The sequence below is a fragment of the Fragaria vesca genome, linkage group LG6 (assembly GCF_000184155.1).
Source record: "Fragaria vesca subsp. vesca linkage group LG6, FraVesHawaii_1.0, whole genome shotgun sequence".
Lineage (NCBI taxonomy): Eukaryota > Viridiplantae > Streptophyta > Magnoliopsida > Rosales > Rosaceae > Fragaria > Fragaria vesca.
The window spans coordinates 4,797,846-4,811,667 of NC_020496.1; the positions used below are offsets into that span (position 1 = coordinate 4,797,846).

The window sequence follows — 13,822 nt, forward strand, 5'->3', positions numbered from 1 at the left end:
TTTTATATCTAATAAAGGTTGTATTTGGCCATATGTTTTTTTTCCAATGTCTTCTTTTTTCTTTTTTCTTTTTCCAATGTCTTTACTCTTTAGTTCTGTTAAGTTTTATTTTTGTTTGGAACAAGAGTTCTGTTAAGTAATTAAAGGGAGAGGCTTTGAGGAAGCAATTTTGCACACCATGAGTGGGACTAGCGTCTCAGGCGATGAAGTCATTGCAAAGCTGCTTGAAATGGGTTTGGAGAATTCCAGTGTAGTAGAAGCTGGTAAAAGAAGTTGGGTCGTCTTTTGATGATGCATTGGAGTTTATACTGAATGGTTGTTGTGGAAGCAATCAGAGAGCATCGAGTAGTTCCACTAGCTTCTCGAAACCGCTGGGTCAGATTCGGCAGTCTAGCATACTGGATCATTTCCAATCCTCGAGTGGACCTAAGCGGAGGAGGACTGGTATTATCTTCTTCCTTAATTAAGTATATGTTTATTATAGGTGGCTATGTTTTGTTGATATTTACTTTTGAGCAGGTAAATCTCTGTGTTTCCAGATTCCAGCATTGTTGACTGGGAAAGTGATTGTTGTGATTTCACCATTGATATGCTTGATGCACGATCAATGCTTAAAGCTGGCAAAACATGGGGTTTGTGCTTGCTGTCTTGGATCTGGGCAACCTGATAGTACCGTGGAAAATAATGCAATGAGAGGCATGTACGACATAATATACGTTTGCCCTGAGACAATCTTAGGTAAGGGACTTCATGATTACATTGATTTGTTTGTCTAAGATGTTTCAAGGTCCTCAAACTGAAAAATTGCAATCTACCATGCTGCAGGCTGATGCAGAAATTCGTGGGATTGCACTTTTTGCAATTGATGAAGTCTGTTGTGTTTCAAAGTGAGGCCATGATTTTCGGCCTGACTACAGGTTTGTCAGATATCTGTTTACAACTGTATTATATATGTATGCACATATCACTACTCTATCATATATGATTGACATATGAATTTTCAAATGTTACAGGAGATTGTCTGAGTTGCGAAAGAACTTCAGTGCTAGCAATTTAAAAGTCTTAAAATTTGATATGCCACTGATGGCATTGACTGCTACTCCACAATTCTGGTTCGTGAAGACATTCTTAATCCATTGTCCATGTCAAAGGAAACAAAAATTGTGTTTACTTCATTTTTCCGGCCAAATCTAAGGTTCAGGGTAAGTTTATTGTTTAATTGTATTCCATGTTTCAATCTTTTTCCTTTTTTTTGGGTGTTCTTGTGTATCGTTTTAGGTTCTTTGTATAAATCTATCTGCAGGATGGGGTTTGGTTCTGCATGTTTAAATTCACAAGTTCACAAAGAATTCAATTTCATTCATTGCTTCCTCCATCATATAATTCATTTAGGTACAATATGCTAGAACATCAACATCATCGTATGAGAATGATTTCCATGACTTGAGACATGTATACGGGCAAGAGAGGAAACGGTGTAAAGAAACAAATGATCACCTCACAAGAAGTAAACGAAGTGCTAGACAGCTCATCTAACAGTAGTATGTCAGAGGCTGATTGCGATTTAGAGAATGATTTGGACAGTATTGAGGATGGTAATTATGACAGGTATGATGAAGCAAATTCACTCCAGGAAAATGGTTCAAGTGCTTCAAAGGGAAGGGAACTGTCAGTTGACTACTTGGAGAATGAAGTTGATGTCTTTCAGAGTGTGGATGATTGGGATGGTAAGTTCCTCATTTTGACATATTTATGACTGATTGACTGTTGTGCATTGCACTGATCATTTCCATACTGGCAGTTAGCTGTGGTGAATTCTGTGGACTACCACTATGGGATTTCAGGTCATGATATGCATTACCATGCAGGTTTTTTCTTTTTCTTATTCCTAATCTTACTTTGCTTCAATGTTAGTGTATCATAGTTATTTGTTTAGTCACAGCTATTGATTATTTCCCTTGTATTATGTCATCATTTCTCTGAGCTTCATATAACATTCAAATTGGTCGAGAGTTTGGAAGAATACCATCAAGAAGCAGGTCGAGCAGGAAGGGATGGAAAATTAGCTGACTGCAGGAAGTTCACTTATCGCTTCAGAATACAATAGTGAGCTAGGCTCAGTTGGGATCTTTAACCACTTCTTCCCTTGTGTGCGGCAAGTATTGTTTCTGAGCTACCTTTTCTTGTTTCTAAGTTTATGGTGGAGCACCAACACCTTTTCCCTTTTTATGGTCTCCGCAATATATTTTCAACATAACTAAGATCCTGTTTGCTTTACTTCAGCAGTTTTATTTGCAAACCTAACAAGAGCACCATCACTTTTGCCGAGTCGAAGAAGTGAAGAGCAGACAAAGCAAGCGTATAAAATGTTGTCTGATTGTTTCAGGTATCAATGTTACATCCCCTTGCTTTTTATATATCTCCACTCTTAAGATATGATTAGAGATCTGATTAGTTTCTCCCAGAATTATAACTTCACACGGTTGCATGCACACACATCAAACATAAACATATGTGTGATCTATTTTCCGTTGTCTACTTACAAGTACTTTCTCCTGCTGTCGGGCAAAAGAACTTGTGGAGTACTTTGGGGAGAATTTCAGTTATGGCAAGTGTCTCTCGTATGTTTCATTTCTTCTCTTTTGTAGTTGTATGTAACTTTTTAGCAAAGATGGCTTTTATACTAGGAACTATATCAATGCTTATTTAAATGTTAAGCAATCAAGTTTTGCACGGAATGGTTTGTAGCCTTTCTAAAGAAAACATATAATACCATCAAGTCCATTTAATCTTTTTTTACTTCATAAATATCCATTACATATATATATATATAGAGAGAGAGAGAGAGAGAGAGAGAGAGATGCACACACATATTTATACAACAAAGATTCTGATAATCACACTGCAACTTTTTCTGACATCTTGCAAGTAAACATGGCTGAATCTTTTATGCTCATTAAATCTCTTTCCTTTACATAGATGTGATGTCTGTTAACGGACCTCCAGAAATGCAGAATTTCGGGAAGGAGGCAGATGTCTTAATGCAGGTTATTGCTGCTCAGTATACTGAATTTTGAAGCTTTTTTGGTGAAAGGTCTGCCCATTAATTATTGTTGACATGTAAATGTTGTGATGATGGGCAGACTCAAAACAGTTTACTTTATTCTTGCTTCAGCATCTATTCACTATTCAGCTGTTTTATACTAAAGGTTCTTAACTTCTTATTACTCATACTGTCTTTATAAATTGCAATTAAACTTTTTGTACATGAAGATACTGTGGCCCGGTATTGCTATGTCGATGTTAGAAAGTGACCAACACCTTCACATAGCTAATACTTGTGTGTATCTATAATTTTTGTTTTACCCATGAACATATTATATCCTTATTGAAGTGGGAATGTGGTTTCAGAGACAAAGCAGATACAAGAATGATGATGCCATGAGTAGTGTAGTGATAATAGACGTGAGAGCTATACGGAAAACTCAATCTCAGAAAGATTGTCAGTAAAATAAGAGAGCAGGTACTTCCCTCTTTGTGTGTTGGAAATTCTTATGTTGCTGTTTAAGATGCAATTGAAATTCTAAAACATAGTTTTGTGATCTTCATCTAATTGCAAATGACAACCATCTGCAGTCTCAGCAGTTAATGGCAACTGAGCTGCTTTGGTGGCAAGGTCTTCTCCGAATTATGGAAGGTAAAGGGTTCATCAGAGAGGGAGATGATAAGGTATACACTCCTTTATTCCCTGGAAAATGATTACTTTATGCTTCTGCTCAAGTCCTTGTTTACTCTAACTGTGAACTGAAATATACTCTGCAGACACATGTTCAATTGAAGTTCCCCAAGCTAACAGAACTTGGCCTGGAGTTTCTGCAATCCGAAAAGGAGAGATTTTTCTATGTTCACCCTGAAGCAGATATGCTACTCTCGGCAAGCATGCCCAAATCTTTCTCAACTTTCTCAGAGTGGGGAAAAGGCTTGGCTGATCCTGAGATTCAACTTCAGCAGTTGGAGAGTTTTCGACACAACACAAGCCCACAAAGCTCCTTTTGTAAAAGAGGAAAACAAAAATCACGAAAGCAACGAACAAGAAAAGCAAGTGCTAGTAGTCACAGTGTTAGAACTGTTAGAGGTAGAGGCTAAACTCTCTAAACAAAGTATCAGACCAAGGTCATAGAATCATTAAAATGTCTGCAATTAGCAAGTAGAATATATAGTAGTTTTTGACAAAATACGTTGTAGTGGATCCTAAAGATTAGCTGCTTAATTGACCAAAAAAATAATCGTTGTGTGGGTTCCCAAAAATGGACCTGAGGGTGGTGGTGTTGTTGAGTAAGGGGGCTTGGTGGAAGACACAGTAGTGAGGAGAGGAGGTTGTTGGGTGTTGGACCAGGCACTGTCTTACTGTGTTCTTCAAGGTTTCAAAGTTGGCACTCATGTGATGTGGAAAATCCATATGGGCTTGAGTCAAGGACTCAATGGAGGTATGCAGGTCCTCATTTTGAGCTTGTAAGGCCATCTCCAGTAAGGAGGGCCAAGTAAACTCTATTACCCTAATTCTCTAAAAATGGGCTTCAATAATAAATGGCTAGAGAGCAAGAGGGGTGGAGGTAAGTGGAGAGGTCTAAATTTAGCCTTTAAAGTGACCCTACAGCTTTTCTTTGGGACCCATAAAAACCATGCAGCAATTTAAATAGTGAGAAAGCCCATATGATGTTGTTTTCTGAAAACAAAATCCAATAGTCTATAGATCATAACCGTTGAGATCCAACAGTGAAGAATTATATAACTTAATTATACTTTTTTTTTAACCTATCTGAATATGTTATCATCAAATCATATAATTACATGTCGAAAATATTAGTTTTTTAATGTACACCATGTTCCTTTCATTTTAAAAAAAATAACTTAAAAAATTATTTTCACCCCAAAAATTAATTTTTTATATAAATTAAATGGTTACTATAATAAACTAAATCATAAGTTTCAAAAATATAATGAAAAACTATAAAATATTTATAAAATATTTAAAAGGGCTAAATATAACCATCCATTGTTAGAGATGATTTACTATTTAAAACGGCTAAATTTTAGCTCTGACCCCAATATAGCCCCTCTCTACTGGAGATGACCTAAGAGCTTTAAAGTGGTGGTGAGAGGGGCGGAAGTGGTGGTGGGTTTAAGCATGGGATGTGGATGATGTAATCGGAAGAGGAGGAATGATAGAGTTGGGTATGGGAAGGGATGGGTTTTAAATTTGTAACCCGCGCAGGATCATGGCTCGATACCAAATGATAAGACCAAAATTGAAATAATGGAGATGAAATGCAACAACAAAAATGAGAGCAATGAAAGATAAAAATTCAAAAGACTTGATTCATATTTGCATCCATAGCTCAGAATGGCAAATGACACAGCATATATAAAGTTTGATCATTATTCTTACAAGTGTACTCTCATACACGTGTGTAATAAAACTTACAAATATTAGAAAAGTACTTAGAATAAATCAGAATGATCTACTGATGATGAATAATAACTGATGTATGTTCCTATGATTATGCATGATGATATAAACATGAGATAGACTAAGGCTAGAGAATAAAATTTGAAGGAAAAAAATGTGTTCCCACAACAAAATGTTTTCATTGAGTGTGTTGACAGTGACATATGTAGTAACAGTGACACAATAATTAATATAAGCAAGGATTAAAATATCGGTGTTGTCCAGAATGAGAATGAGAATCTAGGTTGTTGATAAGACCTATAATTATCACATCTCTCTATGTGTCTCTCTCTTTGTTATCTCTATAATTGAACAATTTATTCAGTTTGTCTTCTTTTTTTTTGACAACACGTTTTGCAAATCTATTGTCGATCTATCACTTAAGTTATGGCCGGAGTCACATCTCTCTCTCTCTCTCTCTCTCTCTCTCTCTCTCTCTCTCTCTCTCTCTCTCTCTCTCTCTCTCTCTCTCTCTCTCTCTCTCTCTCTCTCTCTCTCTCTCTCTCTCTCTCTCACATTTAGCCACTTGTTCTCTATCTTATCTCACGGTCTCACTAATGCACCTTATCTTTCTTAAATGTACTCATTATATTTCTCAAGTGCAAATATTCCTCCACTTATCTTCAAGTTTGATAACTGTGTAATAGATCGATCTACATCCAGATATCCCTCGAAGAGAATCCTGCTCTCCTCGAGAGCCCCACTCTTCATTGGGATATATCTTGAGAGAATTACTTCTATCTCAGATATTACTCGAGACCCTCACTCTTCATTGAGATATACCTCGAGGGAATTACTTATATCTCATATATCACTCGAGACCCTCACTCTTCATTGAGATATACCTCGAGGGAATTACTTTTCTTCCGGATATCACTCCAATTTTTTTTACATATATTTTTTTATTATATCCGGGATATATCGTAAATATCAGAGATATTGACGATATCGGAGAAATATCGGAGATACTGTGGAAGATAAAATATTGACCCCTCTAGATACATCGATCATTCGAAAAAAGGAGATATCGGGGGATATATCGCAGAGATTTTAATCTTTGGATATAAGTAGTTACAATATGGAGAACAATTAATGATGTACTTTAGTTATATTAAAAAAAAAGTACTTTAAGTGTTGAGCCCTTCTTTTTTTTAAGAAAGCTGAACCTTCTTCTAACCTTCTCATTATTAACTTTTTAGTGTTAGTTACAGAAGCCGCGTGAAATGATCATTATATCAATACATTTAGTTTATTTAAATAATAGTTTTTTAGAATACCATATACCGATTTTACTCATTAAAATCTGTTGAGATTCCCCTAACGGAACATGATGTGCTTTAGTTGAATGCTCCACCACTAAGCAATTTGTCTCATTCTTCTTCTTCATTTTTCAAAGTTTCACTCTATTCTTTGTCACAAGTTAAAGATATCTGAATTCGTGATTATAGACATGTTATGAGTGATTGACATGTGTAGAATGATTGCAATTATGAGACGGATGCGGAAGAAAGTGACTATAATGATGAATTGACATGTTGGTCGGGTTACTTGATTCAAGATTTCTCTTTACTAATTGATCTTTATCTTGATCTATGAAACTGAATGAATTGTGTGGATGATTTACTAAAGTTGTTGATCCGCATCAACCCCATAATACTTTCTCGTGTATAAAGTTATTTCCATTGGAATCTTATGAAGATATAATCAATTAAAAGAAATTAACCAACACGTTACTCTTCTAATTGTGTGCACCTAATGAACTTACCCTCGACAAACTTCTCGTCGATTTTACAAGTTTCATACTCTGAATAAACATTGAAATCGAAAGAAAAAAAAGAAATTTTGGTAGCACCAGTTCCCAAACTCTTGTGGCACGATCAAAGTGATACCCACACTTACAAAACTACCAATGTGGTACCCAAACTTTATTTTCCGGAAAAATGGCCTCCGGCCTTTCGTCGGTAGTGAAAATGAAGTTTGGGTACCACATTAGTAGTTTTATAAGTATGAGTATCATTTTGACTGTGTCACAAGGGTTTGGGGACGGATATTAAATTTTTTTAAAAATATTACTCTGAATAAACACGTGAGGAAAGCACGTGACTCAACCCAGTTGTTGCTGCACGACATGCCGTGCGCTAAAAGAAGGAAGTATGATTACCCACAGGCCACAGCCTTTAAAATTCCCCAGTTCTTGTGTTTGGCGGGTTCGAGTTCTCAGAGATACAGACGTCTTCTTCTTCTCGGCTCTGAAGAGCTCAAGTATGTATTTTCTCTTTTACCCTTTTGCATTTTCAATCTCATTCTTATTTCTTCAATTTCGTTTTGCTCAATTGAATTTCCTATTGCAATCGCTGAACTAATTCTTACCGCTGCTAGCTTTCACGGGTATATTTGCGTTGAAAACGAAGGTAATAAGAAATTGATAAAGAAATCATCTTCAGGCAGTGAACCCAGTTTCTCACCAATATTGGGTTTTGGTAAAACACAGTATTGCTTGGCTAAATTTGATGTTCTTATCAAGAAATTGAATTGGGAATTTTTTTTTTCTTTCATTTCTTTAACTGTGTTAAGTAATTAAAGGGAGATTCTTAGGTAAAGAAAGTTGGGTTGAGTAAAGTTCAAAGCTTTATTGGATTTGGAGTGGTGATTTCATATATTCATGTTGCTGCATTTTGACTTTGGATGTTCCTGAATTTTGGCCTAGGGAGAAATTATGCATAATATGAATGGCAATGGCGTATCAGGCGATGAAGTCATTGCAAAGCTGCTTGAAATGGGATTCGAGAATTCCAGTGTAGTAGAAGCTGTGAAAGAAGTTGGGCCGTCTTTTGATGTTGCATTGGAGTTTATACTGAATGGTTGTTGTAGAAGCAATCAGAGAGCATCTAGTAGTTCCACTAGCAAGGCAAAGGCTCCTGGGAAAAGAGCTTTGCCCTCCTCGAAACCGTTGGGACAGATTCGGCAGTCTAGCATACTGGATCATTTCCAATCCTCAAGTGCACCTAAGCGGAGGAAGACTGATGTGGTACCTGATGTACCAGTTTTCGGGTCAGAAAGTGTACATGGTTCTGTAGACCAATGTGTGGAGGTTTTATCAGAATTGCCTTCGGTTGGTTGCCTGGACATTGGTTCAGATTGGGAGAAGAAAGCTGAGAGTCTCTTGCAAAAGCATTTTGGTTTTTTTTCATTAAAACCTTTCCAGAAGGAGGTGTTAGCTGCTTGGTTGGCTCACAAAGATACACTTGTTCTTGCGGCAACAGGATCTGGTATAATCTTCTTCCACAATTCTGTATATGTTTATTGATATTCTAGCACATAGGTGGCTATGTTTTATTGATATTTACTTTTGAGCAGGTAAATCTCTGTGTTTCCAGATTCCAGCATTGTTGACTGGGAAGGTAGTTGTTGTGATTTCACCATTAATAAGCTTGATGCACGATCAGTGCTTAAGGCTGGCAAAACATGGGGTTTCTGCTTGCTTCCTTGGATCTGGGCAACCTGACAGTACCGTGGAAAATAAAGCAATGAAAGGCGTGTACAACATAATATATGTTTGCCCCGAGACAATCTTAAGGTAAGGGACTTCATGATTACATTGGTTTTGTTTGACTAATGTGTTTCCGAGGATCTCAGACTTAAAAATTGCAATCTACCATGCTGCAGGCTGATAAAACCACTCCAGAATTTGGTAGAAATCCGTGGGATTGCTCTTTTTGCAATTGATGAAGTCCATTGTGTTTCGAAGTGGGGCCATGATTTTCGGCCTGACTACAGGTTTGTCAGATAGCTGTTTGCAGCTGTATTATCTATGTATGCACGTATCACTACTCTATTGTGGATGCATTTGGGGATGAGGTATAGATGACTCTACTATTGTGCTCACTTATGAGCTTAATCAACCATTGTGAATCCCATGGCACAGAAGTGCTGTCAGTTTTGGCTCAATAAACCAATGATAAATTAAGTATCTCCTCCGTTGTTTTTAATCACAATTGTATCATTATTCACATCTAGTTAACTGCCTCTATTTTGTCCTTGCTGTGTTTTTAAAGTAGACATGCACTCCATTGAGGAACCACTCTACTTCTTTAGATAGGTCACTAAAGTTATTATGATTGCTTGACATATGAACTTTCAAATGTTTCAGGAGATTGTCTGAGTTGCGAAAGAACTTCAGTGCTAGCAATTTAAAATTCTTAGACTTCGATATACCACTGATGGCATTGACTGCTACTGCAACAATTCAGGTTCGTGAAGACATTCTTAATTCATTGTCCATGTCAAAGGAAACAAAAGTTGTGCTTACTTCATTTTTCCGGCCAAATCTAAGATTCAGGGTAAGTTTGTTGCTTTTATCACATGTTTCAGTCTTGTTCCACTTTTTTTTGGGTGTTCATGGGTATTGTTTTAGGTTCTTTACATAAATTTATCTGCAAAATTGGGTTTGGTTCTGCATGTTTAAATTCACAAGTTCCCAAAGAATTCAATCTCACTTTGCTTCCTCCATTATATAATTCCTACAGGTACAGCATAGTAAAACATCAACATCATCATATGAGAATGATTTCCTTGACCTGATAGACATGTATATGGACAAGAGAGGAAAAGGTGAAAAGAAACAATTGATCACCTCAGAAGAAGTAAATGAAGTGCTGGACAGCTCATCTAACAGTAGTGTGTCAGAGGCTGATTGCAATTCAGAGAATGAGTTGGACAATATTGAGGATGGTAATTATGACAGGTTTGATGAAGCAAATGCACTCCAGGAAAATGGTTCAAGTGCTTCAAAGGGAAGGGAACTGTCAGTTGACTACTTGGAGAATGAAGTTGATGTCTTTCAGAGTGTGGATGATTGGGATGGTAAGTTCATCATTTTGACATATTTATGACTGATTGACTGTTGTGCATTGCACTGATCATTTCCATACTTGCAGTTAGCTGTGGTGAATTCTGTGGACTACCTCTTTGTGAGGACATGAATACTAGAAAAGAAACTACATCTGATGTACTTGAATTACCAAATCAACCGGAAGAAAGACTGAGATTTCTGCAGCAGCCTCTAGAGAAAGGATCAACTATCATATATGTTCCTACAAGAAAACAAACGTTGAAAATTGCAACTTATCTTTGTAGGTGTGGATTGAAGGCTGCTGCCTATCATGCAGGGGTATGCCATGCAGATTGTGTTTTTTTTTCATATAGTCTAGTGTAGGTTTCTCTTAATCTTTCTGCCAGCTAAACCAATTTATGAGCTCCTTAAGAATTCTGTTCTCGCTACTACCAAACATTCTAGGCCACTAGAATTTGTTATATGGGTGAAAATTCAGTGCAGTTTATATGATGTGGGGTTTGGCCACATTGAAATAAGACTAATTTTCATACACTTGTAGATGAATGCTGTTCATGGATTCTTTTAAAAAGTCTATTCTGCTATTTAATCTTGACCTCCAGTCATTGACTTGCTAACTTAAAGAGGTCTCCATGCTGCATTGAAACTCAAGCTCTTGTTTTTTCAAACAACTCATATGTGGGTTTAATTTTTCTGCAGTTGCCAAAATCACGTTTAAGGCAGGTTCACAAGATGTTTCATGAAAATACAATAGAGGTATGGATTCTTAGGCTTATGGAAGATACTGGAAATGCTGAACTTGATATTGTTCTGTGCTTGTGTGTGTGTGTGTATTTTTCTTTCTTTCTTTTGTGCTTGTGTATCACCTTTGAAAACTATGCAGATTTTGTTGCGTATATAATATTAGACTTCATCTTAGGGCATTTAACTTTGTGAGGCATGTACCTGCTACATTTGATATAGCTTTTTAATGTTGCCTTTTGTAATTTTGCACTCCTCCGTGTTCCTTGTTTTGAGAATATATTAGTCTTTACGGATCTTAAAATCAGATTATTGAAGTGAACCTGTTGGTAGTATTAGGAAATTTGTAATTTACTTTTGCATGGAGACTGAAATTTTTTATGAATCCATTAAGGCAAGCTGTTTTATATATTCATTCCTTTTATCCGATAAACAGATCAGACAGTATATTTGATAACGATGTGAGTACCCCTCACCTGTAGGTTGTCGTGGCAACAATTGCTTTTGGAATGGGAATTGACAAGTTAAATGTCCGAAGAATCATTCATTATGGTTGGCCACAGGTTTTTTGTTCTTATTCCTAGTCTTACTTTGCTTCAAAGTTAGTGTATCATAATTCTTTCTTTAGTTACAGCTATTGATTATTTCCCTTGTATTATGTCATCATTTCTCTGAGCTTCATATAACATTCAAATTGGTCCAGAGTTTGGAAGCATATTATCAAGAAGCAGGTCGAGCAGGAAGGGATGGAAAGTTAGCTGACTGCAGTAAGTTCACTTATCTCTTCAGAATACAATTGTGAGCTAGGCTCAATTGAGGTCTTTAACAACTTTTTCCCTTGTGTGTGGCAAGTATTGTTTCTGAGCTACCTTTTCTTATTTCTAAGTTGATGGTAGAGCACCAACACTTTTTCCCTTTTTCGGTCTCCACATCTCTAATGGATTTCCAACATAACAAAGACCTGTCTTCTTTACTTGAGCAGTTTTATTTGCAAATCTAACAAGAGCACCATCACTTTTGCCGAGTCGAAGAAGCGAAGAGCAGACAAAGCAAGCATATAGAATGTTGTCTGATTGTTTCAGGTATCAATGTTCCATACATCTTGCTTTTTATATGTATCCACTCTTAAGATATGATTAGAGATCTGATTGGTTTCTTCCAGTATAATAACTTCACACAGTTGCATGCATACACGCATCAAATAAAAACATTTGTTTGATCTATTTTTCGTTGTTTAATTGCAGGTATGGAATGGCTTCCTCGTGCTGTCGGGCTAAAAAGCTTGTGGAGTACTTTGGGGAGGATTTCAGTCATGACAAGTGTCTCTTGTATGTATTCTTTCTTCTCTTTTGAGGTTGTATTTAGCAGTCTTTAGTAAAGACTTTTGGACTAGGAACTATATTAATGCTTAATCTGTTATCTTTAAATGTTAAGCAATCAATTGCAAAACAGAATGTTTTGTAGTCCTTCTAAAGTAGACATCAAATTAGTTTAATCTTTTTGTGCTTGTTAAACACACACACAATAAAGATTCTCATAATCACACTGATATGTTTTGTGTCATCTTGCAAGTAAACATGGCTGAATCTTTTATGCTCATTAAACTCTTCCTTTAATGTAGGTGTGATGTCTGTGTTACCGGACCTCCAGAAATGCAGAATTTCAGGAAGGAGGCAGATGTCTTATTGCAAGTTATTGCTGCTCATGATGTAAGTATGCTGAATTTGAAAGTTTTTGGGTGCAAGGTCTACACATTAATTATTGCTGGCATGTAAAGATTGTGGTGATGGGCGGACTTAAAACATTTTATTTTATTCATGCTTCAGCATCTATTAACGGATTATATCCTTATTTACACGGGAATTTGGTTTCAGAGACAGGGCAGATACAAGAATAATGATATCATCAGTAATGATATTAGACGTGAGAGCTATACGGGGAGACTCAATCTCAGAATGATTGTCAGTAAAATAAGAGAGCAGGTACTTCTCTCTTTGTGTGTGTGAAAATCTTAAGATGCTAAATAAGATGCAATTGAAATTCTAAAACATTGTGTTGTGATCTTCATTTAATTGCAAATGACTACAATCTGCAGTCTCAGCAGTTTATGGCAACTCAGCTGCTTTGGTGGCAAGGTCTTCTCCGGATTATGGAAGGTAAAGGGTTTGTCAGAGAGGAAGATGATAAGGTATACACTCCTTTCTTCTCCGGAAAAATATTATGTTATGCTTCTGCTCAAGTACTTGGACACTCTTGACACAAACTGTAAACTGTGACCTTCTCTGCAGACACATGTTCAATTGAAGTTCCCCAAGCTAACAGAACTTGGCCTGGAGTTTCTACTATCCGAAAAGGAGAAAAGTTTCTATGTTCACCCTGAAGCAGATATGCTGCTCTCGGCAAGCATGCCCAAATCTTTCTCTACTTTCTCAGAGTGGGGAAAAGGCTGGGCTGATCCTGAGATTCGATGTCAGCGGTTGGAGAGTTTTCAACACAACAGAAGCCCACAAAGCTCCTTTGGTAAAAGAGGAAAACGAAAATCACGAAAGCAACGAACGAGAAAGTCAAGTGCTAGTAGTCAAAGTGTTAGAACTGTTAGAGGTAGAATAGAGGCTAAACTCTCCAAACAAAGTATCAGACCAAGGTCATAGAATGATTAAAAATGTTTGCAATTAGCATGTAGAATATATAGTAGCCTTTGACAAATTACATTGTAGTGG

At 36.7% G+C, this 13,822-nt stretch overlaps 1 protein-coding gene and 1 pseudogene across 2 annotated transcripts; both read left to right on the forward strand.

The window, feature by feature from the left end:
• The first annotated feature begins 178 nt into the window (after positions 1-178).
• On the forward strand, positions 179-4,277 carry LOC101313823 (annotated as a pseudogene). Its single transcript, XR_185094.1, has 13 exons — positions 179-444; positions 520-738; positions 788-917; positions 1,014-1,202; positions 1,393-1,727; positions 1,802-1,844; positions 2,002-2,072; positions 2,284-2,392; positions 2,544-2,621; positions 2,980-3,120; positions 3,471-3,523; positions 3,637-3,729; positions 3,823-4,277. The product of XR_185094.1 is annotated as an ATP-dependent DNA helicase Q-like SIM-like (transcript).
• A 3,948-nt stretch (positions 4,278-8,225) lies between these two features.
• LOC101312067 (ATP-dependent DNA helicase Q-like SIM-like) lies at positions 8,226-13,762 on the forward strand. The gene is made up of 15 exons (XM_004302351.1): positions 8,226-8,778; positions 8,867-9,086; positions 9,176-9,286; positions 9,660-9,849; positions 10,036-10,372; positions 10,447-10,679; positions 11,061-11,117; positions 11,585-11,665; positions 11,806-11,869; positions 12,085-12,184; positions 12,347-12,430; positions 12,724-12,811; positions 12,977-13,084; positions 13,198-13,290; positions 13,391-13,762. The coding sequence occupies exons 1-15, from the start codon at positions 8,226-8,228 to the stop codon at positions 13,751-13,753; spliced, it is 2,682 nt and encodes an 893-aa protein (XP_004302399.1). The 3' UTR covers positions 13,754-13,762.
• The last annotated feature ends 60 nt before the right edge of the window (positions 13,763-13,822 follow it).

Excerpts from the sequence above, each read along its gene's own strand:
- LOC101312067 (XM_004302351.1), top strand. The coding sequence starts at position 8,226 with ATGCATAATATGAATGGCAATGGCGTATCAGGCGATGAAGTCATTGCA. Across the intron at positions 10,373-10,446 it reads GAGTGTGGATGATTGGGATG|TTAGCTGTGGTGAATTCTGT; the intron begins GTAAGTTCATCA and ends CCATACTTGCAG. Across the intron at positions 11,870-12,084 it reads TGGAAAGTTAGCTGACTGCA|TTTTATTTGCAAATCTAACA; the intron begins GTAAGTTCACTT and ends TTACTTGAGCAG.